The sequence below is a fragment of the Bufo bufo genome, chromosome 4, assembly GCF_905171765.1.
Source record: "Bufo bufo chromosome 4, aBufBuf1.1, whole genome shotgun sequence".
NCBI lineage: Eukaryota > Metazoa > Chordata > Amphibia > Anura > Bufonidae > Bufo > Bufo bufo.
In genome coordinates, this window is record NC_053392.1 from 410,633,634 (window position 1) to 410,659,839 (window position 26,206).

At 43.9% G+C, this 26,206-nt stretch overlaps 1 protein-coding gene across 1 annotated transcript in view; it reads right to left on the reverse strand.

Annotated features, from left to right (window-relative positions):
* The window catches only part of MPC1 (mitochondrial pyruvate carrier 1), a 104,410-nt gene that overhangs the window by 36,427 nt on the left and 41,777 nt on the right, over window positions 1-26,206 (reverse strand). The window contains exon 3 of the mRNA XM_040429298.1: window positions 6,709-6,805. Coding sequence (XP_040285232.1) covers window positions 6,709-6,805 — 97 coding nt within the window. The remainder of the gene's footprint in view (window positions 1-6,708; window positions 6,806-26,206) is intronic.

A 26,206-nucleotide genomic window follows, 5' to 3' on the forward strand; every position in this document is an offset into this window, starting at 1 on the left:
TTTTGTCACAAGTTAGTGGAATATGAGACTTTGTAAGAAAAAAAGAATTAAAATCATCATTTTCCACTAACTTGTGACAAAAAAAAAAACTTTTATGAACTCACTATGCCCATCAGCGAATACCTTAGGGTGTCCACTTTCCGAAATGGGGTAATTTGTGTGGTTTTTCTACTGTCTGGGCATTGTAGAACCTCAGGAAACCTCAGATATTTATCTCACCCAGCATGGGTATATGTAAAATGACACCCCAAAACACATTGCCCAACTTCTCCTGAGTACGGCGATACCACATGTGTGACACTTTTTTGCAGCCTAGGTGGGCAAAGGGACCCACATTCCAAAGAGCACCTTTCGGATTTCACCGGCCATTTTTTACAGATTTTGATTTCAAACTACTTACCACACATAAGGGCCCCTAAAATGCCAGGGCAGTATAACTACCCCACAAGTGACCCCATTTTGGAAAGAAGATACCCCAAGTTATTTCTTGATGGGCATAGTGAGTTCATGGAAGTTTTTATTTTTTGTCACAAGTTAGTGGAATACGAGACTTTGTAAAAAAAAAAAAAAATAATAAAAATCATCATTTTCCGCTAACTTGTGACAAAAAATAAAAAGTTCAATGAACTCACTATGCCCATCAGCGAATACCTTAGGGTGTCTACTTTCCGAAATGGGGTCATTTGTGGGGTGTTTGTACTGTCTGGCTATTGTAGAACCTCAGGAAACATGACAGGTGCTCAGAAAGTCAAGGCTGCTTCAAAAATCGGAAATTCACATTTTTGTACCATAGTTTGTAAAAGCTACAACTTTTACCCAAACCAATATACACTTAATGCATTTTTTTTTTATCAAAGACATTTAGAACAATAAATTTAGAGAAAAATTTATATAGAAATGTAGGTTTTTTAGAAAAATTTTACAACTGAAAGTGAAAAATTAAATTTTTTGGCAAAAATTTTGATTAATAACAAAAAAAGGAAAAATGTCAGCAGCAATGAAGTACCACCGAATGAAAGCTCTATTAGTGAGAAGAAAAGGAGGTAAAATAAATTTGGGTGGTAAGTTGTATGACCGAGCAATAAACCGTGAAAGTAGTGTAGTGCAGAATTGTAAAAAGTGGTCTGGTCATTAAGGGTGTTTAAGCTAGGGGAGCTGAGGTGGTTAAGGAGGGGCAACTACCTGGAGGACCTTACATTCAAAAGACAATTCAGAACCATTGTAAAAATCTAAATCTATAGTGTTTTATGAATGTATGTACATTGGACCAGGTCGCAGCTCTGCAAATCTTGTCCAATGAAGCACCTGCTTTCTCGGCCTGAGAGGAGTACATGGCCCTAGTGCAGTGCGACTTTATATCATTAGGACATGAAAGACCTTGAATCTCATAGCAATAAGAAATGGTACTTTTTATCCATCTAGCAATTGATGATCTGGAAAGCTAATGACCCTTATTCTTTTCTGTAAACTTGATAAGAAGATTATATATCTTCCTGAAACATTTAGTGGAGTCTAGGTACTGCAGAACTGTACGTCTAACATCTAGAGTGTGAAAACCATGTTCCCTCTTATTCTTAGGATTATTGCAGAAAGAAGGAAGAATGATTTCCTGACGCCTGAAAATCCGACACCACTTTAGGGAATAACCCTGGGTCCAATTTAAAGGGCTTCTTTTTTTTTTTTGTTGGTTACTTATAATGCCTATAATGCGATTTATGCATACATACTGTAATTATTCATTTTCGTTCAGCAGATTCTGTTAAAAACATACTTTTAAAATATGCAAATTACCTTGCTACCAGCAAGTAGGGCGGCTACTTGCTGGTAGCAGCCGCATCCTCCTATCCTAAAGACGCCCCCTCCGCATGCTGATTGACAGGGCCAGCGGACGGGATCTCTCTCTGCTGGCCCGGTTTGCATTCAAAATCTGTCGCCTGCGCCGTACCTGTCTTCGGTCGGCGCAGGCGCACTGAGACGACGACGCTCGCTCCTTCCTCAATGCGCCGGGTGTAGATGTGACGTCATCGGCGCAGGCGCATTGAGGATGGAGCGGCCGAACAAGCGCGAGATTTTGAATGCAAACCGGGCCAGCAGAGAAAGATCCCGTCCGCTGGCCCTGTCAATCAGCATGCGGAGGGGGCGTCTTTAGGATAGGAGGATGCGGCTGCTACCAGCAAGTAGCCGCCTTACTTGCTGGTAGCAAGGTAATTTGCATATTTTAAAAGTACGTTTTTAACAGAATCTGCTGAACGAAAATGAATAATTACAGTATGTATGCATAAATCGCATTATAGGCATTATAAGTAAACAAAAAAATATATATAATTTGTGGGGTGACAGAAGCCCTTTAAGGACTATTCTATCCTTTTACCTATTGTTAGGTAAGGCCAGGGGCAGATTGGCCAAAAGACCTTACAGGTAAATTTCCCAGTGGTTCGATGCACAGGGGGCCACCTGAGCCCTCCTCACAGCTAGCCAGTGGACGTTTTTGGGGATGTATTTTGTGCTGCTGGCAGTATTTTGTCATGGACTGCGGTATTTGGCTCTGTTGAGGTGGTATAATGTTCCACAATATGGTATTGATGGCCCTGCCTTCCTTTAACTTGGACCAGACTACAAAACAGGGCCACTTTTAGTATTTTTTCCAGGGCTACTTTAAGTTCCCAGTCCGCCCCTGGGTAAGGCTCTCTGATGGAAATTGCCTGAATCTCCCCCAACCTTCTTGCTGATGTGATTGCTATTAAAAAGGTTGTTTTGAAGGATAGAAATTTGATTGAACAATCATCTAGAGGTTTAAACGGACTCAGAGTTAGGCCTCATGCACATGGCCGTTGTGCAGCTGTTCCGTGCATTGGGGACCTTCAACTTGAAGGGGTCAGTGGTCCGTCCGTACCGCAAAATAGAACATGTTCCGTGGTGTTTCATGCCTCCGTTCCACACCGCAGCTCTGGATTGCGAACCCATTCAAGTGAATGGATCCGCATCCATGATGCGGGGAGCACACGGCCGGTGCCCGGACATTGCGGGCCGCAATATGGCCACGGCCATGTGCATGAGGCCTTAGGCCATTTAGGACTGTGTTAAGGTCCCAGGAGGGGACACGTGACCTTAACGTGGTTCTTAATGTAGATGCTGCCCTAATAAATCTTTTGATCCACCGATGACTCGCTAGATCGGTGTCAAAGAAACAACTGAGCGCTGACACCTGGACTTTTAAAGTAGATGGTCTGAGACCAAGATCCAGACCTTGCTGCAGGAAATCTAGGATCTTCTGAATCTTCGGTTTCTCAATATTCGGAGGTACAAAAAAATATTCAAACTTTTCAAGTAAATGGTGGAGGTCACTTTCTTTCTACAGGATCTGAGCGTCAATATCACCTTATCAGATAGTCCTTGACGCTTTAACACTTCGACCTCAGGATCCAAGCCGTAAGTTTTAGGAACTCTGGATGAGGCTGTAGAATGGGCCCCTGAAGAAGGTCCTTCCTGAGAAGAATCCAAGGGTCGGAGACAGAAAGCCTTTTGAGTGGGGAGAACCAGATCCTTTTTAGCCAGAAGAAGGTTATCAGAATAATGGTCGAATTTTCCTGTTGAATCCTCTGAATCACTCTTGGGATTAGTGGTAGAGGTATAACTCAGATTCCAATTCCATGTTAAGGCAAATGTGTCTATTGCCCAAGGATTGTCCCTGGGATTCAAGAAACAAAATTGTGCCACTTTCGTGTTTTCTTTTGAGGCGAACAAATCTATGTCCGGAGTCCCCCCATCTGTCTACAATCATTCTAAAGACCTCAGAATTTAAGGACCATTCTGTTTTGTCTAATTTACGTCTGCTTAGATAGTCTGCCTCTTGATCCTGCAAACCCTTGAGATGAGTTGCCGAAATGGACCTCACATTCCTTTCTGCCCAGGAAAAGATCCTGCTCAATAGATCTAAGAGCTTTTTTGATTTTGATCCTCCTTGGTGAGTCAGGAAGGCAATTGTTGTCGTATTGTCAAGAATTCTCAAATGATGGTCCTGAAGAATCTCTCTTGTAGAAGTTAGGGTCTCCCACATGGCTCTTAACCCCCTGAAATTCAAGGACTGACTGCACACAGACAGATGCCAGGAACCTTGGTAGTAATAGTCGCCAATCTTCGCTCCCCAGGCCAACTTACACACGTCTGTTTTGAACTGTACGGAGATCTCTTCCACACTACCCCATTAGAAAAATTCCTTGGAATTGTCCACCGGACAGGGATGATTTTACTAGCCCTGGAATGGGTACCTTCCGATCCAGAGACTTTTGTTGTTTGTTTCAGACTTGCAGAATCCAAGATTGCATGGTGCGGAAGTGTGACTGACTCCATGTTATCGAAGGAATGCATAAGGTCAACAGACCTAAGATACTCATAGCTTCTCAATTTCTCCTTTTCTGAAAAATTCTGATTATTTCCCTGATAGACTGAATCTGGTCTTGAGGAAGAAAGGTGGATTGTATCTGAGAGTCCAATCTCACTTCTTGTCGATGGCTGTAGAAGTGATTTTTCAGGAGTCAATATCCAACCTAGATCTTTCAGCGTGGATAAAAATTTTTTTACATCGATTGATAAGTCTGCTGTATCGCCGACGAGCAGTCTAGGTATGGTACTAAGACCAGATCCAGATGTGCTATCATTTCTACAACTACAGTAGTTTGGTGAACACTCTGGGAGCGGAGGAGATTCCAAACGGAAGGACTGTGAATTGAAATGGAGAATCCTGCCTCTCTGATCCCTGATAACAAACCTTAAGAAATTTTTGGGAGTTGTGATGAATCGGGATGTGGTAGTACGTGTCCTTCGTGCACATTAATGCATCTCTTTATCAAAGGAATTATGGACCCCAGAGATTCCATTCTGAACTTCCTGTAGGTTATATATCTTTTCAGGAATTTTAGATTTATTATGGTAAGGAATGAACCTTTTTTCTTTTTCACTAAGAAAAGACTTGAATAGTATCCCTTCCCTTGTTCCGATATTGGAACTTGAACTTTACTGAGTCTTGAACCCCCGAGATGCTGTTTTGGGCTTTTATTGACCCTAGATTTGTCACTAAAAAGGGTCTATAAAAGCAGGTACCCAACTTTTATAAACCTTTGAGACACTATTAACACTACTATCAACATAAGTCATCTACCGAAACAGCAGGTTTTTAAAATTCTTTTTTTCCTTAAGGTGTTTAGGTATTAGAGCAATCAAATGAAAGTTATGTTTTAACATAAGGGTCAGAAACGGGGTTTTGTTTAGCCTCTTGGCTATTAGTTTTTCTATGTAAGTACCCTGGACCAGAGGTCTATTTTCCCGTATGGTTTATGTGTGGAGCGCACTTTCCAGAGATCACAGAGAGGACTATATAAAAGACTGTCCTATAACTGCTTCCTGTGCATTCGTTCTAGACCCTACCCACCGCTCCCTGCCACAATGACCAGACGTCCCTGTTCAATTCTTATTCAATTTAGTTTTGCACGATCTACAGCTCTGATCCCTGCATGACAGATTTGGTGCTTAAAGAAAGGTAGGGATTCATTCTTCTGAGAGATAAATTTAAAATGGTCAAAATTAGCTATTTCTGCATGGAAGGCATTCTAATGGAAACTAGTAAACTGTGCCCCTGCATAAATAGCAACCCCTTATACGTATTATATATATGAATAACTACAATTTTCATACTCCTCCTCGGCTAAAAATACTCCTCAAAAATGGTCAGAGGAGTATTTTTACTCTTCCGGAAAAAATGTAGTGCGATCTCTGGTGTTCCCCCTATGTCCCAGTGAGCAAACTTATAAAAGTGCAGTCAGACACAAGTTAACCCCTGCAGGGGACTTACAGGAGGCAGCACTGGAGAATCAACCTCTCGAGGGGATTGCAGGTCTAGTCCCGACATTACTGCCCCTTCAGACCACAGATCAGTAATGTTCCATGTAGGGTTGTTTCGGGTATCGAACTTTCGATACCCAGTCGATACTTTTGTCCCGGTATCGATACAATACCAGGATTTGCCTTTTATCGATACTAGGCTGTGCTACCCTGAGGAAGCGATAGCGAAACGAGCGTTGGGGCCTGGACTAAACTGGTCTGTATACAATTGGCAGTTGACTCTCCCCTCTATGCACTTGAAATATTTGTCTAGTGAGATTTTTTTTTGCTGTTAGTTTGGGATTATCTGCAACTATTTATTGACAAAGTATATGTAGTCCGTGTTTTGTCCTGTGCCTGTATAAGCCACCTATATATGTATTTTATTATATTTGGTAATTGTACAATAAACGTTTTTCTATTATCAATTGTTGTGTGCAGTAGCACAACCTAGTATTTTTAAAGGGCAAATTTCGGGATCGAATAGATACCAGTACAAAAGTATAGATTGGGTATCGATAATTCGATACCCGATGCAACCCTACTCTGAACAATTTATTAGGCATCTGTAGACAAATAAATATCCGACAGTAGAGATGCAGCACTCCATAGATTTAAAGCCTCACATAACAGCAATGTTTCTGACTGTAGTAGAGCCCTTCCTTAAGCAGCGTGTGTGCAAAGGTAGGTCACTGCTATAACATGTCAATAAGTGCAGTTTCAGTGCATCCCCACAAACATCAAATGCTACTACCAACTGGTATCTACATACCTGTACCTTAGTATTGTTGAATGAAAAAAATAAATAAAAAGAAGAATAAATTAACTTACCAAATGTCATACGGCCACTAATTATCTCCGGTGATTTCTTCATATCATTGATAGCAGCAATTGGTAGTCCCCAGTTAGCGACCGGTCCCCAGAAGTGCTACGTGGGTAGAGACCAATAATTTAACATTTAGTATTAACATGAATGATTCAGAGCACACAAGTACAGTACATATGGGATTACATGTACAGCTGGTAGTGCCACAGTTACAAGTATGTTAACAACGGTCCCAAAAGTTTTCCCAAGATATTTCTGAATCTATCTCTCACAGATCCAACATTTCTTCTTGCAGTATTTCAATAGGGACCTGCACCGGTTACTACTAGTAGATACAAAATCAGCTATTGTGATGGTCACAGTTTCTTGAAGAGTTTTTTTTTTTTTTCCTTTGGACAATCCATGCGTGTTACAATAGTACTCCAATATGATTTTCTCAAAGTATCCCCCTGCTGGACCTGCAGTGATCAGCATTAATCTGAGGGGAAACCAGGCAGTAGGTGTTCAATTTCACTGCAGCGCTTCCACATGGAAAATCACGCAGCCCTTTCACGTAAGGGTACTTTCACAATTGCGGCAGAGCATTCCGGCAGGCAGACAGGTCCGTCGCTGGAACCGGCAAAACGTATGCAAACTGGTGCCATTTTTCAGATGGATCCGGATGCGGATCAGTCTGACAAATGCATTGAAATGCCTGATCCGTCTTTCATGTGTCATCCAGAAAAATGGATCAGTTTTGCCGGAACACTTAATGCCGGATGCGGCACCAATACACTTCAATGTAAATTAATGCCGGATCTGGCATTCCGGCAAGTGTTTAGTCTTTTTCGACGGAGATAAAACCGCAAAAAGACTGAAAAGGCAAAAAGACTGAACTGAAGACATCCTGATGCATCCTGAACGGATTGCTCTCCATTCAGAATGCATTAGGATAAGACTGATCAGTTCTTTTCCGGTATTGAGCCCCTAGGACGGAACTAAATGCCAGAAAAGAATAACGATAGTGTGAAAGTACCCTAAGACTGATCCTCAAAAGCAAGAGATGCACTTAGTAACTATTCTCCATTTCCCAATAACAGGCGCTAGAACAGTAGTGCATAAACAATAGTAGGAACAGTCTATATTAAATAGCAAGGGAATTTGACAACATTGCATTTCTTGCTTTATTTTGTCAAAAATATTGTCAAGTAGTCAAAATTTTAAAAAAATTGAAACGTATACCGTATTTTTCGCCCCATAAGACGCACTTTTTTCCCCCCAAAAGTGGGGGAAAGGTGCCCCTGCGTCTTATGGGGCGAATGCTGGCAATTTACTTCGTAGTCTGCGATGCTGCAGAATCGCAGACTGCGATGTATTAGTGAGGAGGGTCTGTAGTAGGCAGGGAGAGCGGTGGGCAGTGCAGGCACTGTACTCTGGCCCGCCGCTCAGTATGTACTGTATTATACCTAGTGTTAATCATAATATCTAAACTGCGCTCCCTCTGCTCCCCATCTGTACCGTACTTACCAGTACACATGTCTCACTCCGTCTCCTGTAGTAAGCGCTAGCGGGCAGTCCGGGCTGCAGGCGGCCGTAACTTACTGAGGTCACGTGCCTGCTCCGCCCACTTTATGAATGAAGTAGGCGGAGCAGGCACGTGACCTCAGTGAGTTACGGCCGCCTGCAGCCCGGCCTGCCTGCTAGCGCTTACTACAGGAGACGGAGTGTGACATGTGTACCGGTAAGTACGGTACAGATGGGGAGCGCAGTTTAGATATTATGATTAACACTAGGTATAATACAGTACATACTGAGCGGTGGTGCCAAAGTACTGTGCCTGCACTGCCCCGCCGCTCTCCCCGCCTACTACAGACCCTCCTTAGGGATCTATGGATGGGATAATGATGGTGGGGGGGGGGGGGGTCTGTGGATGGCATTATGATGGGGGGGGGGGGATCTGTGGATGGCATTATGATGGGGGGGATCTGTGGATGGCATTATGATGGTGGGGGGAGGGGGGGATCTGTGGATGGCATTATGATGGGGGGGGTCTGTGGATGGGACTGTTATGGGGAGGGGGGGGGGGATCTGTGGATGACACATATAGCAGTGCCATTCACAGATCTCCCCCACCATCATAATGCCATCCACAGATCTCCCCCCCACCATAATGCCATCCACAGATTCCCCCCACCATAATGCCATCCACAGATCCCCCCCACCATCATAATGCCATCTACAGATCCCCCCCACCATCATAATGCCATCTACAGATCCCCCCCACCACCATCATAATGCCATCCACAGATCCCCCCCACCATCATAATGCCATCCACAGATCTCCCCCCCACCATCATAATGCCATCCACAGATCTCCCCACCATCATAATGCCATCCACAGATCTCCCCCCCCCCCCCCACCATCATAATGCCATCCACAAATCCCCCACCCCATAACAGTGCATCATCCACAGATCCCCCATAATAGTGTCATGCACAGACCGCCATTAGTTCAAACCCGCCAAAAGCACACCTTTTGGTTAAAAATATATTTTTTCTTATTTTCCTCCTCAAAAACCTAGGTGCGTCTCATGGGCCGGTGCGTCTTATAGGGCGAAAAATACGGTATATCAATACAGTAGGTATAATTGTTATTGCGTTACTGTAAAACTTTGAAACAATCTGCAATATACAATATCTGAAGCAGATATTCAGGAAAAATTTATTTTTTTACGTCTTAAAATGTTTCTCTAAAAAATTTTCATAGACAACATTTCTTGTAAATATTCTGTCTGAATTTGGCAACAGTTTGCCTTGTTCAGGACCATCTATAATATTTACAACCACATCTGAAAAAGGTCTAACTCTTGAAAATGAAACATAACTGACCGTGGCTGAATACTGGTTCTGGCAAGTAAATGCCAACTTTTTCTAAGGTTTACCCCCGAGCTTTATTAATGGTCATGGCAAATGCTAATGTAACTAGAAATTGTCGCCTTTTTAAGGCAAATGGTAAATTAGTAGAGGATGGAGCCAAATCAATACGGGGAATGAAGACCATGTCCCCTTCAGCTGAACCTGTTATTACTTGAGCAATAATGAGGTTTCTTTTCAAGTCTTTACAAAGAGGCGGGTTTCATTGCACAATCCTCTTTTAGTGTTTATATTTCTGAGAAGCATAATCATTGCTCCCTTTTTAAGGTTCAGCTTATGCCTCAGCATTCCTGTTGGAGTTGGCTCATTAAGAAGCTCAATAGGATAGTTCTGCAAATCTTCCTCAGTTGAGTCATCAATTGAGTTTGAGCTGAGGAATCTCACAGTATCTCCTTCCAAATTGTTTAGCACCTCTACATTTATACTATCAACATCAGAGTTCTTTGGGCAAAGAATACATTGTTTTTGTTATCTTTAAGACTACAGCAACTGGGATTATTTCTCCAAATAATTCTTCGACAATATTTCCTGTACCTAAACTTTTTTAAGTGATTTCAATTAGGTCTTTGGGCAAACTGTCAATGTGTGGTGTATCACCATTGCCAACATGGATCAACCAATTTTGCTGAATTCAGTGTCAACTTTTCCTCCAAAGGGTTTGTGGTTATCCATTATTTCTTTTAGTAGTTTGTCGACCACTGAGAGCAATAGACGGGGCCATTGTACACTCATCACAAATGAGTACTGTAGATCTCAAATTTTAAGCATCAGCAGAATGGAGGCAAATATTTTCAACTATTGGAACAGGTAATTTGAACTGAGAGCAGTATGTTCTTCTACCCTCAAGATGATTAGCTGCTATATCTGTTGAGGCTACAGGGAGTGCAATGTTAGGTTTTACCACTACCTCCTGGACCATCCAAAAAAACAAAAACAAAAACAACGGTTGCAAAGGTTGTCATTTTTGATTGCAGACAATATTTTTTCTAAAGCTGTTTTTTGTTTTCTGTTTAATGTTTTCTCCATTTCTTCACCTGTGTATTTTTGTAATTCCTTGTCATACATATTCCAAAGTAGATCAGTTTTTGGCATTGTGGAAGGCAATCCACAATCTTCACAGGTTTTGCCATGTAGTACTAGAATGTTGGCTATTTATTTCTTTAAGTGCGATCTTACGACATATTGTGCAATCATAATTGTGTTGTTTATGTTTATGAATTAAATCTTCAATAAGATATTGCTTATATTTTAGAAAAGTGGCATTCATATTTCATAATGATGCAAAAACACAGATATAGTGAGGAACAGAAGAATTTGAACACCCTGCGATTTTCCAAGTTCTCCCACATAGAAATCATGGAGGGGTCTGACATTGTAGGTGCATTCCCACTCTGAGTGACAGAATAAAAAAAACTAAAAAAAACAAAAAAAAAAAAAAATCACATTGTATGATTTTTAACCGCCTCCGGACCGCCTAACGCAAAATCGCGTTCCGGAGGCGGCAGCTCTGCGCAGAGTCACGCATATACGCGTCATCTCACGATACGCGAGATTTCCTGTGAACGCGCGCGTTCACAGGATCGGAAGGTAAGAGAGTGGATCTCCAGCCTGCCAGCGGCGATGGTTCGCTGGCAGGCTGGAGATGCGATTTTTTTAACCCCTAACAGGTATATTAGATGCTGTTTTGATAACAGCGTCTAATATACCTGCTACCTGGTCCTCTGGTGGTCCCTTTTGCTTGGATCGACCACCAGAGGACACAGGCAGCTCAGTAATATGTAGCACCAAACACCACTACACTACACCCCCCCCTGTCACTTATTAACCCCTTGTTAACCCCCGATCACCCCATATAGACTCCCTGATCACCCCCCTGTCATTGATCACCCCCCTGTAAGGCTCCATTCAGACGTCCGTATGTTTTTTACAGATCCACGGATACATGGATCGGATCCGCAAAACACATACGGACGTCTGAATGGAGCCTTACAGGGGGGTGATCAATGACAGGGGGGTGATCACCCCATATAGACTCCCTGATCACCCCCCTGTCAGGCTCCATTCAGACATTTTTTTGGCCCAAGTTAGTCTCATGTTCCACTAACTTGTGTCAAAAAATAAAATCTCACATGAACTCACCATACCCCTCACGGAATCCAAATGCGTAAAATTTTTTAGACATTTATATTCCAGACTTCTTCTCACGCTTTAGGGCCCCTAAATACCCATGCTGGGTGAGAGAAATATCTCGGTCAAATGCCAACTTTGTATAAAAAAAAAAAAAATGGGAAAAGTTGTCTTTTGCCAAGATATTTCTCACCCAGCATGGGTATATGTAAAATGACACCCCAAAACACATTGCCCAACTTCTCCTGAGTACGACAATACCACATGTGTGACACTTTTTTGCAGCCTAGGTGGGCAAAGGGGCCCACATTCCAAAGAGCACCTTTCGGATTTCACCGGCCATTTTTTACAGATTTTTATTTCAAACTACTTTGCACGCATTTGGGCCCCTAAAATGCCAGGGCAGTATAACTACCCCACAAGTGACCCCATTTTGGAAAGAAGACACCCCAAGGTATTTCGTGATGAGCATAGTGAGTTCATGGAAGTTTTTATTTTTTGTCACAAGTTAGTGGAATATGAGACTTTGTAAGAAAAAAATAAATAAAATTATTTTCCGCTAACTTGTGACAAAAATCAAAAAGTTCTATGAACTCACTATGCCCATCAGCGAATACCTTAGGGTGTCCACTTTCCGAAATGGGGTCATTTGTGGGGTGTTTGTACTGTCTGGCCATTGTAGAACCTCAGGAAACATGACAGGTGCTCAGAAAGTCAGAGCTGCTTCAAAAAGCGGAAATTCACATTTTTGTACCATAGTTTGTAAACGCTATAACTTTACCCAAACATTTTTTTTTTATCAAAGACATGTAGAACAATAAATGTAGAGAAAAATTTAGATATGGATGTCGTTTTTTTGCAAAATTTAACAACTGAAAGTGAAAAAAAAATCGTTAAATTTCGATTAATAACAAAAAAAAGTAAAAATGGCAGCAGCAATGAAATACCACCAAATGAAAGCACTATTAAGTGAGAAGAAAAGGTGGTAAAATTCATTTGGGTGGTAAGTTGCATGAGCAATAAACGGTGAAAGTAGTGTAGTGCAGAAGTGTAAAAAGTGGCCTGGTCATTAAGGGTGTTTAAGCTAAGGGGGCTGAAGTGGTTAAATAATTTATTTGTCTTGCACTGCTGAACATAAGTATTTGAACATCTGAGAAAGAGCAAGAATTCTGGCCCTTAAAAAGTGCACCTCTACTCCACTCATTAATCTAACTTAGTAGCACCTGTCTGAGCTCTTTAACCACCTCCGGACCGCCTAACGCAGGATCGCGTTCCGGAGGTGGCAGCGCTGCGCACAGTCACGCATATACGCGTCATCTCGCGATGGCCGAGATTTCCTGTGAACGCGCGCGCGCTCACAGGAACGGAAGGTAAGAGAGTTGATCTCCAGCCTGCCAGCGGCGATCGTTCGCTGGCAGGCTGGAGATGTGTTTTTTTTAACCCCTAACAGGTATATTAGACGCTGTTTTGATAACAGCGTCTAATATGCCTGCTACCTGGTCCTCTGGTGGTCCCCTTTGTTTGGATCGACCACCAGAGGACACAGGTAGCTCAGTAAAGTAGCACCAAGCACCACTACACTACACTACACCCCCCCCCGGTCACTTATTAACCCCTTATTAGCCCCTGATCACCCCATATAGACTCCCTGATCACCCCCCTGTCATTGATTACCCCCCTGTCGATCACCCCCCTGTAAAGCTCCATTCAGATGTCCGCATGATTTTTACGGATCCACTGATAGATGGATCGGATCCGCAAAACGCATCCGGACGTCTGAATGAAGCCTTACAGGGGCATGATCAATGACTGTGGTGATCACCCCATATAGACTCCCTGATCACCCCCTGTCATTGATTACCCCCCTGTCATTGATTACCCCCCTGTAAAGCTCCATTCAGATGTCCGCATGATTTTTACGGATGCACTGATAGATGGATCGGATCCGCAAAACGCATCCGGACGTCTGAATGAAGCCTTACAGGGGCATGATCAATGACTGTGGTGATCACCCCATATAGACTCCCTGATCACCCCCCTGTAAAGCTCCATTCAGATGTCCGCATGATTTTTACGGATGCACTGATAGATGGATCCGATCCGCAAAACGCATCCGGACGTCTGAATGAAGCCTTACAGGGGCATGATCAATGACTGTGGTGATCACCCCCCTGTCATTGATTACCCCCCTGTAAAGCTCCATTCAGATGTCCGCATGATTTTTACGGATGCACTGATAGATGGATCGGATCCGCAAAACGCATCCGGACGTCTGAATGAAGCCTTACAGGGGCGTGATCAATGACTGTGGTTATCACCCCATATAGACTCCCTGATCACCCCCCTGTCATTGATTACACCCCTGTCATTGATCACCCCCCTGTAAAGCTCCATTCAGATGTCCGCATGATTTTTACGGATGCACTGATAGATGGATCGGATCCGCAAAACGCATCCGGACGTCTGAATGAAGCCTTACAGGGGCGTGATCAATGACTGTGGTGATCACCCCATATAGACTCCCTGATCACCCCCCTGTCATTGATCACCCCCCTGTCATTGATTACCCCCCTGTCATTGATTACCCCCCTGTAAAGCTCCATTCAGACGTCCGCATGATTTTTACGGATCCACTGATAGATGGATCGGATCCGCAAAACGCATCCGGACGTCTGAATGAAGCCTTACAGGGGCATGATCAATGACTGTGGTGATCACCCCATATAGACTCCCTGATCACCCCCCTGTCATTGATTACCCCCCTGTAAAGCTCCATTCAGATGTCCGCATGATTTTTACGGATGCACTGATAGATGGATCGGATCCGCAAAACGCATCCGGACGTCTGAATGAAGCCTTACAGGGGCGTGATCAATGACTGGTTATCACCCCATATAGACTCCCTGATCACCCCCCTGTCATTGATCACCCCCCTGTCATTGATCACCCCCCCCTGTCATTGATCACCCCCCCCTGTCATTGATCACCCCCCTGTAAGGCTCCATTCAGACATTTTTTTGGCCCAAGTTAGCGGAATTTTTTTATTTTTTTCTTACAAAGTCTCATATTCCACTAACTTGTGTCAAAAAATAAAATCTCACATGAACTCACCATACCCCTCACGGAAACCAAATGCGTAAAATTTTTTAGACATTTATATTCCAGACTTCTTCTCAAGCTTTAGGGCCCCTAGAATGCCAGGGCAGTATAACTACCCCACATGTGACCCCATTTCGGAAAGAAGACACCCACAGGTATTCCGTGAGGGGCATATTGAGTCCATGAAAGATTGAAATTTTTGTCCCAAGTTAGCGGAACGGGAGACTTTGTGAGAAAAAAATTAAAAATATCAATTTCCGCTAACTTGTGCCAAAAAAAAAAAATTTCTATGAACTCGCCATGCCCCTCATTGAATACCTTGGGGTGTCTTCTTTCCAAAATGGGGTCACATGTGGGGTATTTATACTGCCCTGGCATTCTAGGGGCCCCAAAGCGTGAGAAGAAGTCTGGTATCCAAATGTCTAAAAATGCCCTCCTAAAAGGAATTTGGGCCCCTTTGCGCATCTAGGCTGCAAAAAAGTGTCACACATCTGGTATCGCCGTACTCAGGAGAAGGTGGGGAATGTGTTTTGGGGTGTCATTTTACATATACCCATGCTGGGTGAGAGAAATATCTTGGTCAAATGCCAACTTTGTATAAAAAAATGGGAAAAGTTGTCTTTTGCCAAGATATTTCTCTCACCCAGCAAGGGTATATGTAAAATGACACCCCAAAACACATTCCCCAACTTCTCCTGAATACGGCGATACCACATGTGACACTTTTTTGCAGCCTAGGTGGGCAAAGGGGCCCACATTCCAAAGAGCACCTTTAGGATTTCACAGGTCATTTACCTACTTACCACACATTAGGGCCCCTGGAAAATGCCAGGGCAGTATAACTACCCCACAAGTGACCCCATTTTGGAAAGAAGACACCCCAAGGTATTTCGTGAGGGGCATGGCGAGTTCCTAGAATTTTTTATTTTTTGTCACAAGTTAGTGGAAAATGCTGATTTTTTTTTTTTTTTTTTTTTTTCATACAAAGTCTCATATTCCACTAACTTGTGACAAAAAATAAAAACTTCCATGAACTCACTATGCCCCTCACGGAATACCTTGGGGTGTCTTCTTTCCAAAATGGGGTCACTTGTGGGGTAGTTATACTGCCCTGGCATTCTAGGGGCCCAAATGTGTGGTAAGGAGTTTGAAATCAAATTCTGTAAAAAATGACCTGTGAAATCCGAAAGGTGCTCTTTGGAATATGGGCCCCTTTGCCCACCTAGGCTGCAAAAAAGTGTCACACATCTGGTATTGCCGTACTCAGGAGAAGGTGGGGAATGTGTTTTGGGGTGTCATTTTACATATACCCATGCTGGGTGAGAGAAATATCTTGGCAAAAGACAACTTTTCCCATTTTTTTATACAAAGTTGGCATTTGACCAAGATATTTATCTCACCCAGCATGGGTATATGTAAAAAGACACCCCAAAACACATTCCCCACCTTCTCCTGAGTACGGAGATACCAGATGTGTGACACTTTTTTGCAGCCTAGGTGGGCAAAGGGGCCCATATTCCAAAGAGCACCTTTCGGATTTCACAGGTCATTTTTTACAGAATTTGATTTCAAACTCCTTACCACACATTTGGGCCCCTAGAATGCCAGGGCAGTATAACTACCCCACAAGTGACCCCATTTTGGAAAGAAGAGACCCCAAGGTATTTCGTGATGGGCATAGTGAGTTCATAGAAGTTTTTATTTTTTGTCACAAGTTAGTGGAATATGAGACTTTGTAAGAAAAAAAAAAAAAAAAAATAATAATCATCATTTTCCGCTAACTTGTGACAAAAAATAAAAAGTTCTATGAACTCACTATGCCCATCAGCGAATACCTTAGGGTGTGTACTTTCCAAAATGGGGTCATTTGTGGGGTGTTTGTACTGTCTGGCCATTGTAGAACCTCAGGAAACATGACAGGTGCTCAGAAAGTCAGAGCCGCTTCAAAAAGCGGAAATTCACATTTTTGTACCATAGTTTGTAAACGCTATAACTTTTACCCAAACCATTTTTTTTTTACCCAAACATTTTTTTTTTATCAAAGACATGTAGAACTATAAATTTAGAGCAAAATTTCTATATGGATCTCGTTTTTTTTTGCAAAATTTTACAACTGAAAGTGAAAAATGTCATTTTTTTGCAAAAAAATCGTTAAATTTCGATTAATAACAAAAAAAGTAAAAATGTCAGCAGCAATGAAATACCACCAAATGAAAGCTCTATTAGTGAGAAGAAAAGGAGGTAAAATTCATTTGGGTGGTAAGTTGCATGACCGAGCAATAAACGGTGAAAGTAGTGTAGGTCAGAAGTGTAAAAAGTGGCCTGGTCTTTCAGGGTGTTTAAGCACTGGGGGCTGAGGTGGTTAAAGACACCTGTCCACCCCACAGTGAGACGCCAACTACTACAATGGGCAAGACCAAAGAGCTGTCAAAAAACACCAAAGACAGAATTGTGGACCTCCACAAGGCTGGAAAGGGCTACGGGGCAATTACCAAGCAGCTTGGTGAAAATAGATCAACTGTTGGAGCAATTGTTAGAAAATGGAAGAGGCTAAGGACGACTGTCAGTCTCCCTCGGACTGGGGCTCCATGCAAGATCTCACCTCGTGGGGTATCACTGATGATAAGAAAGGTAAGGAATCAGCCCTGAATTACAAGGCAGGAGCTGGTCAATGACATGAAGAGAGCTGGGACCACAGTTTCAAAGGTCACTGTCGGTAGAACATTACGCAGTCATGGTTTCAAATCATGCATTGCACGGAAGGTTCCCCTGCTCAAGTCATCACATGTCCAGGCCCGTCTGAAGTTTGCCAATGACCATCTGGATGATCCAGAGGAGGCATGGGAGAAAATCATGGTCAGATGAGAACAAAGTAGAACTTTTGGGTCTAAACTTCACTCGTCGTGTTTGGAGGAAAAAAAAAGGATGAGTTGAATCCCAAGAACACCATCTCTACTGTGAAGCATGGGGGTCGTAAAATCATGCTTCAGAGCATTGAAGATGGGTCGTGGCTGGGTCTACCAATATGACAACGACCCGAAGCACACAGCCAGGATAACCAAGGAGTGGCTCTGTAAGAAGCATATCAAGGTTCTGGAGTGGCCTAGCCAGTCTCCAGACCTAAAATTCAATAGAGCATCTTTGGAGGGAGCTGATATGTGTGGGGTATAATGTTACCCTCTTTAATATTAACTATATCATTTATAAGTGCCATTCTTTCTATTGTGGCCCTAGATTCAATTGTTTCTACTCGTTTACTCCAGGCCAGTCTCTGTAATTGTGCATGTTGCAAACATTGTAATTGACGTTCTTCTGGTGTAAATCTTGCTCTCCTAGCCGTTTCTCTTTCAGCATGTCTCTTACGTTTTTATCTTTCTCTTATATCATTTATCCTCTCCTTTGTGGCTGTTGATAGATTTATTGTGTCTGTTTGGAGATCTGTTATACTGCCTCTTTATTTTAGCTTGTTGCTGACGTAGTGTTTTTCATTCATCTGCAGTAAGACGTGCTCTCCTAAGCTCTGTGTGTTTTGGCATTTTTCTGATGCTCATTTTCCTCTCCTTCAATAGATCATTTGCTCGTCTTTGTCTTAGACAATTTTTTTAAGCTGATTTTCCAGTTCTTCTATAGATCTATTTGCTCTTCTGAGTCTTTGTCCTTCAGTGTTTTTGTGACACTTATTTTCTTTTTCTTCAATTGATCTATGTGCTTGTTTATTTCTTTGTTTTTCAGCATTTCTTTTTTTGATGTTTACTTGCTGAGCTGACCGTTTCTCCAGGAGAAGTTGCTTAGGTAGGATTTGATTGTCTATCTTTTGTCCTACTTGACGTGTCCTTATTTTTGGGTGGCATGTTGTTAGTAGATAGTCTCAATAATATAGGCTTGTACTTTTCTAATATTTTCTCTTACCGTAATACTGTCTTATATGTGGCTGTAATATGAGTCATTGGCAGGGCTGTGGAGTCGGAGTCAATTTTGGGTACCTGGAGTCGGAGTCGACAAAAAATGAACTGACTCAGACTCCTACTAAATTGAAATTGGAATAAAAAAAAAAGAAAGTTTAGATGTCCCAATTCACAAAAAGTTATAATTAATTACTTCTCTACTGTAAAAATAAAGGCCAATTCATGCAGTGCGTCACGTTACCGCAAAACAAACACGTTAAGTGACCGTGAAGAAGCATGCTTTTCATATGCTTCACTATTTGGCACGCAACGCACAGTTAAAAAGGACCTTTCATCTGGCAAAACATTGTGAACTAAGTGTCATGATCTGTACAGCGGCGCCCCGAGATGTTACTGTACTATTATCCCTGGGCGCCGCTCCGTTCTCCTGCTATGCCCTCCGGTATGTTCAGTCACTTGGTTATAGTAGGAGGAGACTGCCCTTGTTCTCCTGGGCGTCTCCTTCTCCCAATCGCAGCGCAGAGCTCACAGTCTGGGAGAAAAAAAAAAAACTCCCAGGCTGTGAGCTCTGCGATTAACCAGCTCTACAGCCTGGGAGAAGAAGACGCCAAGGACAACAAGGGCAGTCTCCTCCTACTATAACCAAGTCCCCTAAGTATCCGCATACTATAACCAAGTGACCGAACATACCGGTGGGCATAGCAGGAGAACGGAGCGGTGCCCAGGGATAATAGTAAGTGCAGTGAGATCCCTGGGCGCCGCTGTACAGATCATGACTAGAGTTGAGCGGACACCTAGATGTTCGGGTTCGGCCGAACTTTGGGAAAAAGTTCGAGTTCGGGACCCGAACCCCATTGAAGTCAATGGGGACCCAAACTTTTGAGCACTAAAATGGCTGTAAAAATGTCATGGAAAGGGCTAGAGGGCTGCAAATGGCTCAAAATGTGGTTAAGAGCATGGCAAATGCTCTGCAAACAAATGTGGATAAAAAACTACTTTAAAATAACATAAAATATGTAAAAATAAAAAATAATAATCTTGATCTAGGAGGACCAGGTCCATATGAAGTAGGAGGTTGAGGAGGCGGTGGATGTGGCGGTGTAGGTGGAAGCGGCGGTGGTGGAGGGAGGTAGCCTACACTGCTTTTTGGTTTTAAATTTTATCTTTAAAATTAGGGTACACCCCAAAACATTGGGAAATATAACCTGTGATAACCCCTTCCAGTCGTGCTAAACACACGTTCAGACAATACACTGGCTGCAGGGCAGGCCAGCACCTCCAAGGGGTAAGGGGCAAGTTCAGGCCATGTGCCCAATTTGGAGACCCAGAAGTTGCAGGGGCTGACCCCTGTCAGTCAGTTCGTGTAGGCGTGTGCACGATCCAATTTAATATCTGCTCTATCAACTTTCGATGTTCTTTTATGTGCCTACCATGGTGATCACGGGTGGCGGGGAATCAGGGTTCCAGGCCAGAGAGGGAGCGTGAGAAAGAGAGACCACATCCAAGGGAGGATTCATTTTTTCAAATTAGAGTTGAAATATGGGAGAAATTATTAAAGCATAAAAGTGTGACAACTTTTCAAAGTTTAAGCATTGAATGTAAGGATGTGGTGCGCATTAATTACTGAATAATTTATTAAATTTTATTCCCTGTCACCTATGCATAGCAGGTGTTTATTCACATCTAAAATTGTATAATGTCAACCCAAGAATGTAACAGAAAAATTATTGAAATATTTTAAGCTGTCAACTAGGTAGAGGAGGGGTATATTACACCCAAAAATTGGTGAATTTCGCCAGAAAATGTAACTGACAATTTTTTATTTATTTTTACCGGTCCACTAGGTATAGCACTGGTACTATATACACCAAAATTGGTGAATTTCACCCTAAAATGTAAATGACAAAAGTAGTGAAATGATATAAAATAAAACACGCACAAAAAAAAAAAATGGATTTATGGAGGTGGAGTTCCATATGGAGTAGGAGTTTGAGGAGGCGGTGGACGTAGCGGAGTAGGGGAAAGCGGCGGTGAAAGAGGACGAGATAGCCAACACAGGTTTTTGGTTTTAATTTAATTTTGTAAAATTAAGGTACACTCCAAAAGAGTGTGAAATATCCAAAATACAAACATGAGCAATTGCGCTGCAGTATAACAATGGCTGCTTAGTGCCGGTATACATGGCCATGTTGGTGGAGTACTCGAAACAGCACAACAAGGAACACAGGTCTCGCATGGAGGCAGTCATTGGTGCTGTTCCGACGAGAAACTCACCCGTGTGTGCTGCAGCTGAAACTCCACTATCGCCTGCTGCTGCTCGCACAGTCTGGCCAGCATGTCCAAGGTGGAGTTCCACCTTGTGGGCACGTCGCATATGAGGCGGTGAACGGGAAGGCCGAAGTTACGCTGCAGCGCTGACAAGCGAGCAGCAGCAGGGTGAGTACGCTGAAAGCGCGCACAGACGGCCCGCACTTTATGCAGCAGCTCTGACATGTCGGGGTAATTTTTAAGGAATCTCTGCACTACCAAATTCAGCACATGCGCCAGGCAAGGGATGTGCGTCAAACCGGCTACGAGATTTCGCCCTTTATCGCACACCACCAGGCCGGGCTTGAGGCTGACTGGCACAAACCACTCATCAGTCTGTTGTTCAAGGCCCGTCCACAGCTCCTGCGCGGTGTGGGGTTTGTCCCCCAAACAGATACGTTTTAAAACTGCCTGCTGTCGTTTACCCCTGGCTGTGCTGAAGGTGTTACGCTGACTGGATGAGGAGCTGGTAGAGGATGAGGAAGCAGAGTAGGAGGAGGAAGCAACAGGACGAAACTGAAGTGCCCTGCAATCCTTGGTGGTGGAAGGACATGCGCCAAACTGCTATCCGCCTCAGGCCCATCCGCCACTGCATTTACCCAGTGTGCTGTTATGGAGATATAACAACCCTGACCGTGCTTACTGGTCCACATATTCGTAGTCAGGTGCACCTTGCCACAGATGGCGTTACGCAGTGCACACCTGATTTTGTCCCCTATTTGGTTGTGAAGGGAAGGGATGGCTCGCCTTGAAAAGTAGTGGCGGCTGGGCACAACGTACTGTGGGACAGCTACCGCCATAAGGCCTTTAAAACTATCTGTCTCCACCAGACGGAATGACAACATTTCAAAGGCAAGTAATTTAGAAATGCTGGCATTCAGGGCTAGAAATTGCGGGTGGGTAGGGGGGAATTCCTCTTCCTCTCCAGCGTTTGGGATATGGAGAGCTGAACGCTTCCGTGGGACATTGTGGAGATGCTTGGTGACCCAGGTGTTGGTGTTGCTGGCAGATCCTCTGTTTGTGGGGTGCCATGTGGCACTGCAGTGCTCCAGACTAAAAAAAAAAAATAATACTTAGTAGCCATTGGCTTCTGAACTGAAAAATTTAGGAGCCAAATTAAATATTTAGTCGCCAAATCAAAACTAAATCAAAATTTTGGCATTGTGACAACGCTACGCCGATCAGATCGGCGTAGGGTTGTTTCGATACCAAAATTTTGATTCGCTTTCGTCACCATAAAAAAGTATTGCGATACTCAATACCGCGCAAAAAAATTAATAAACACCAAGAAAAGCCACGTGCATTTCGCATTTTATGAAACGTTCGGCCCATAATAGAACAGTCCTATCCTATTTTTTTGGGGTGACAAGGTGACTAAAAAATGGCGAATACTCACAGCATAGGAGATATTTTTTAATAATTTAATAGTTTGGACTTTTCGGATGCAGTGCTATGTAATGTGTTTATTTATTAATTGTTTATATATTTTATATGTAAAATTGGGAAGGGGGGGATTTAATATTTTAGGGTATTTTCACACTAGCGTTTCTTTTTCGGCATCACTTGTGCGTTGCGTGAAAAATCGCAGCATGCTCCATGTTGTGCGTTTTGATGCAACACAGGCCCCATAGAAGTTAATGGAGCTGCGTGAAAATCGCAAGCATCTGCAAGCAAGTGCGGATGCGGTGCGATTTTCACGCATGGTTGCTAGGATGAAAGTCTATTCACTGTGTTATTTTCCCTTACAACATGGATATAAGAGAAAATAATAGTATTCTTTAAGGGCTCTTTCACACTTGCGTTCTTTTCTTCCGGCATAGAGTTCCGTCGTTGGGGCTCTATGCCGGAAGAATCCTGATCAGTTTTATCCTAATGCATTCTGAATGGAGAGAAATCCGTTCAGGATGCATCAGGATGTCTTCAGTTCCGGACCGGAACGTTTTTTGGCCGGAGAAAATACCGCAGCATGCTGCGCTTTTTGCTCCGGCCAAAAATCCTGAACACTTGCCGCAAGGTCGGATCCGGAATTAATGCCCATTGAAAGGCATTAATCCGGATCCGGCCTTAAGCTAAACGTCCTTTCGGCGCATTGCCGGTTCCGACGTTTAGATTTTTCTGAATGGTTACCATGGCTGCCAAGACGCTAAAGTCCTGGCAGCCATGGTAAAGTGTAGTGGGGAGCGGGGGAGCGGGGGAGCAGTACACTTACCGTCCGTGCGGCTCCCCGGGCGCTCCAGAGTGACGTCAGGGCGCCCCACGCGCATGGATGACGTGATCGCATGGACACGTCATCCATGCGCATGGGGCGCTCTGACGTCATTCTGGAGCGCCCCGGGAGCCGCACGGACAGTAAGTATACTGCTCCCCCGCTCCCCACTACTACTATGGCAACCAGGACTTTAATAGCGTCCTGGCTGCCATAGTAACACTGAACGCATTTTGAAGACGGATCAGTCTTCAAATGCTTTCAGTTCACTTGCGTTTTTTCCGGATCCGGCGTGTAATTCCGGCAAATGGAGTACACGCCAGATCCGGACAACGCAAGTGTGAAAGGGCCCTAATACAGAATGCTTAGTAGAAGGTCAATATAATAAACATTATATACACCCCAGTATAATAAACATTGGTGGCGCAGTGGGAAGTGCCAATGAGGGTTAAAAAAATTAACTCACCTCCTCCAATTGATCGCGTAGCAGCCGGTCTCCTGTTCTTTCTTCAGGACCTGTCAAAGGACCTGTGGTGACATCACTGTGCTCATCACATGGTACATCACATGATTCATCACCATGGTAATGGAGCATGTGATTAGCTCAGTGACGTCACCACAGGTCCTGAACAAAGAACCTCATTGGCACTTCCCACTGCGCCACCAATGTTTATTACATTGGGGGGGCACACTGCGCTACCAATGTTTATTATACTGGGGGGGGGGGGGGGCGCAGGGCGCCCCCAATGTTTATTATACTGGGGGGGGCGCAGTGCGCTACCAATGTTTATTAGACTGGGGGGTGCGGCGCACTGCGCCACCAATGTTTATTAGACTGGGGTGTTGGGGAGGGGCACTGCGCCACCAATGAAGATAACTGACCTGTTAATACAAATACAGGAGGCGGGTGCCGGAATCAAATAGCCGGCACTCGACCTCTATGACAGGGAGCTGCGAGGAGCGGCAGTTAACCCTTCAGGTACCGCACCTGAAGGGTTAACTGCCGCTGATCGCAGTTCCCTGTCATAGAGGTCGGGTGCCGGCTATTTGATTCCGGCACCCGCCTCCTGTATTTGAATTAACAGGTCAGTTATCTTCATTGGTGGCGCAGTGGCCACAGCCCCTCCTCCTCCTCCAGTCTCTCTTCTCATTGGCGGAGGCGGCAGCAGCACAGGGGGGAGGGAGAGACTCCTTCTCCACTGCGCTGCTGAGAAGAACATCGGCGGCGGGGCAGAGAACCATCATCTCCTGTGCCCCGCCGCTGTATTCAACTGCAGAACTGCGACGGCCGGTCTAGTCGCAAATGGCGACAGGACAAAAAAGTCTTATCGCCATTTGTAAATTCTAGGTCGCATTGGCGACCATTTTGGTCGTTATCTGGAGCACTGCACTGTCACTCCAGAGGTGGATGAAGAAGAGGAAGCAGGAGGACCCAGAGACCTTTCTTGGTTTTTGAGGTGTCTACTCCACTGCAGCTCGTGCTTTGCACTTAAATGCCTGGTCATGCAGGCTGTGCTCAGGTTGAGAACGCTTATGACTCGCTTCAGGCTCTGATTGCACAGAGTGCAAACCACTCGTGTCTTGTCGTCAGCACATTGTCTGAAGAACTGCCACGCCAGGGAACTCCTTGGAGCTGTCTTTGGTGTGCTCGGTCCCTTGCTGCGATGGGCAGTAGGAGGCGTACTGTCTAGACTCACAGCCGCTCCGCTTTTGCACCCTGCTCACTCTCCTGCTGTGCTGGTGGCTCTGTGCGACCACCGCCTCTTCCTCCGAACTACAGGGTGGGCCATTTATATGGATACACCTTAATAAAATGGGAATGGTTGGTGATATTAACTTCATGTTTGTGGCACATTAGTATATGTGAAGGGGGAAACTTTTCAAGATGGGTGGTGACCATGGCGGCGATTTTGAAGTCGGACATTTTGAATCCAACTTTTGTTTTTTTCAATAGGAAGAGGGTCATGTGACATCAAACTTTTTGGGAATTTCACAAGAAAAACAATGGTGTGCTTGGTTTTAACGTAACTTTATTCTTTCATGAGTTATTTACCAGTTTCTCTTTGTTTACAGCCATTGACATGTCGCCGAGGTTAACACGTGAGGAGCGGATAGAAATTGTGTTGATGTCTGGTGAACGCAGTAACCGGGTCATTGCAGCAGATTTCAATGCGAGACCACCCATCTCCCATGCTACAGTTAGCAAACTGCTTGCTACGTTTCGTGAAACTAGTTCAGTGTTGGATTTGCCAAAATGTGGACGCATGAAATCTGTCTCTAATGAAGAAACATCAGTGGCTGTCCTAGCTTCATTCAGCAAGAGCCCACAGCGTAGCACTGTTTACCAGCATGCAGGCGGTACAGGTGCAGTCTGTGGGCAGTGCCGACAAACTGAATCAAACCCCTGTATGTAGAGGGAGTATCTCACAGGGCCTGAACCAGTGTAGGCCTGAAGTAAATATATCTGCACAAAATGGCTGTATTTCAAATCCCTGAATTAAACCCCTATATGTAGAGGGAGTATCTCACACTGTGTGAACCATTGTAGGCCTGAAGTAAATATATCTGCACAAAATGGCTGTATTTCAAATCCCTGATTCAAACCCCTGTATGTAGAGGGGGTATCTCACAGGGCCCGAACCAGTGTAAGCCTGAAGTAAATACATCTTTGCACAAAATGGCTGTATTTTAAATGGCTGTATTTCAAATCCCTGAATCAAACCCCTGTATGTAGAGGGAGTATCTCACAGGGCCTGAGCCAGTGTAGGTCTGAAGTAAATATATCTTTGCCCAAAATAGCTGTATTTCAAATGGCTGTATTTCAAATCCCTGAATCAAACCCCTGTATGTAGAAGAAGTATCTCACACGGTCTGAACCAGTGTAGGCCTGAAGTAAATATTGGTGCACCAAATGGCGGTATTTAAAATCTCTGAATGTAACCCAAA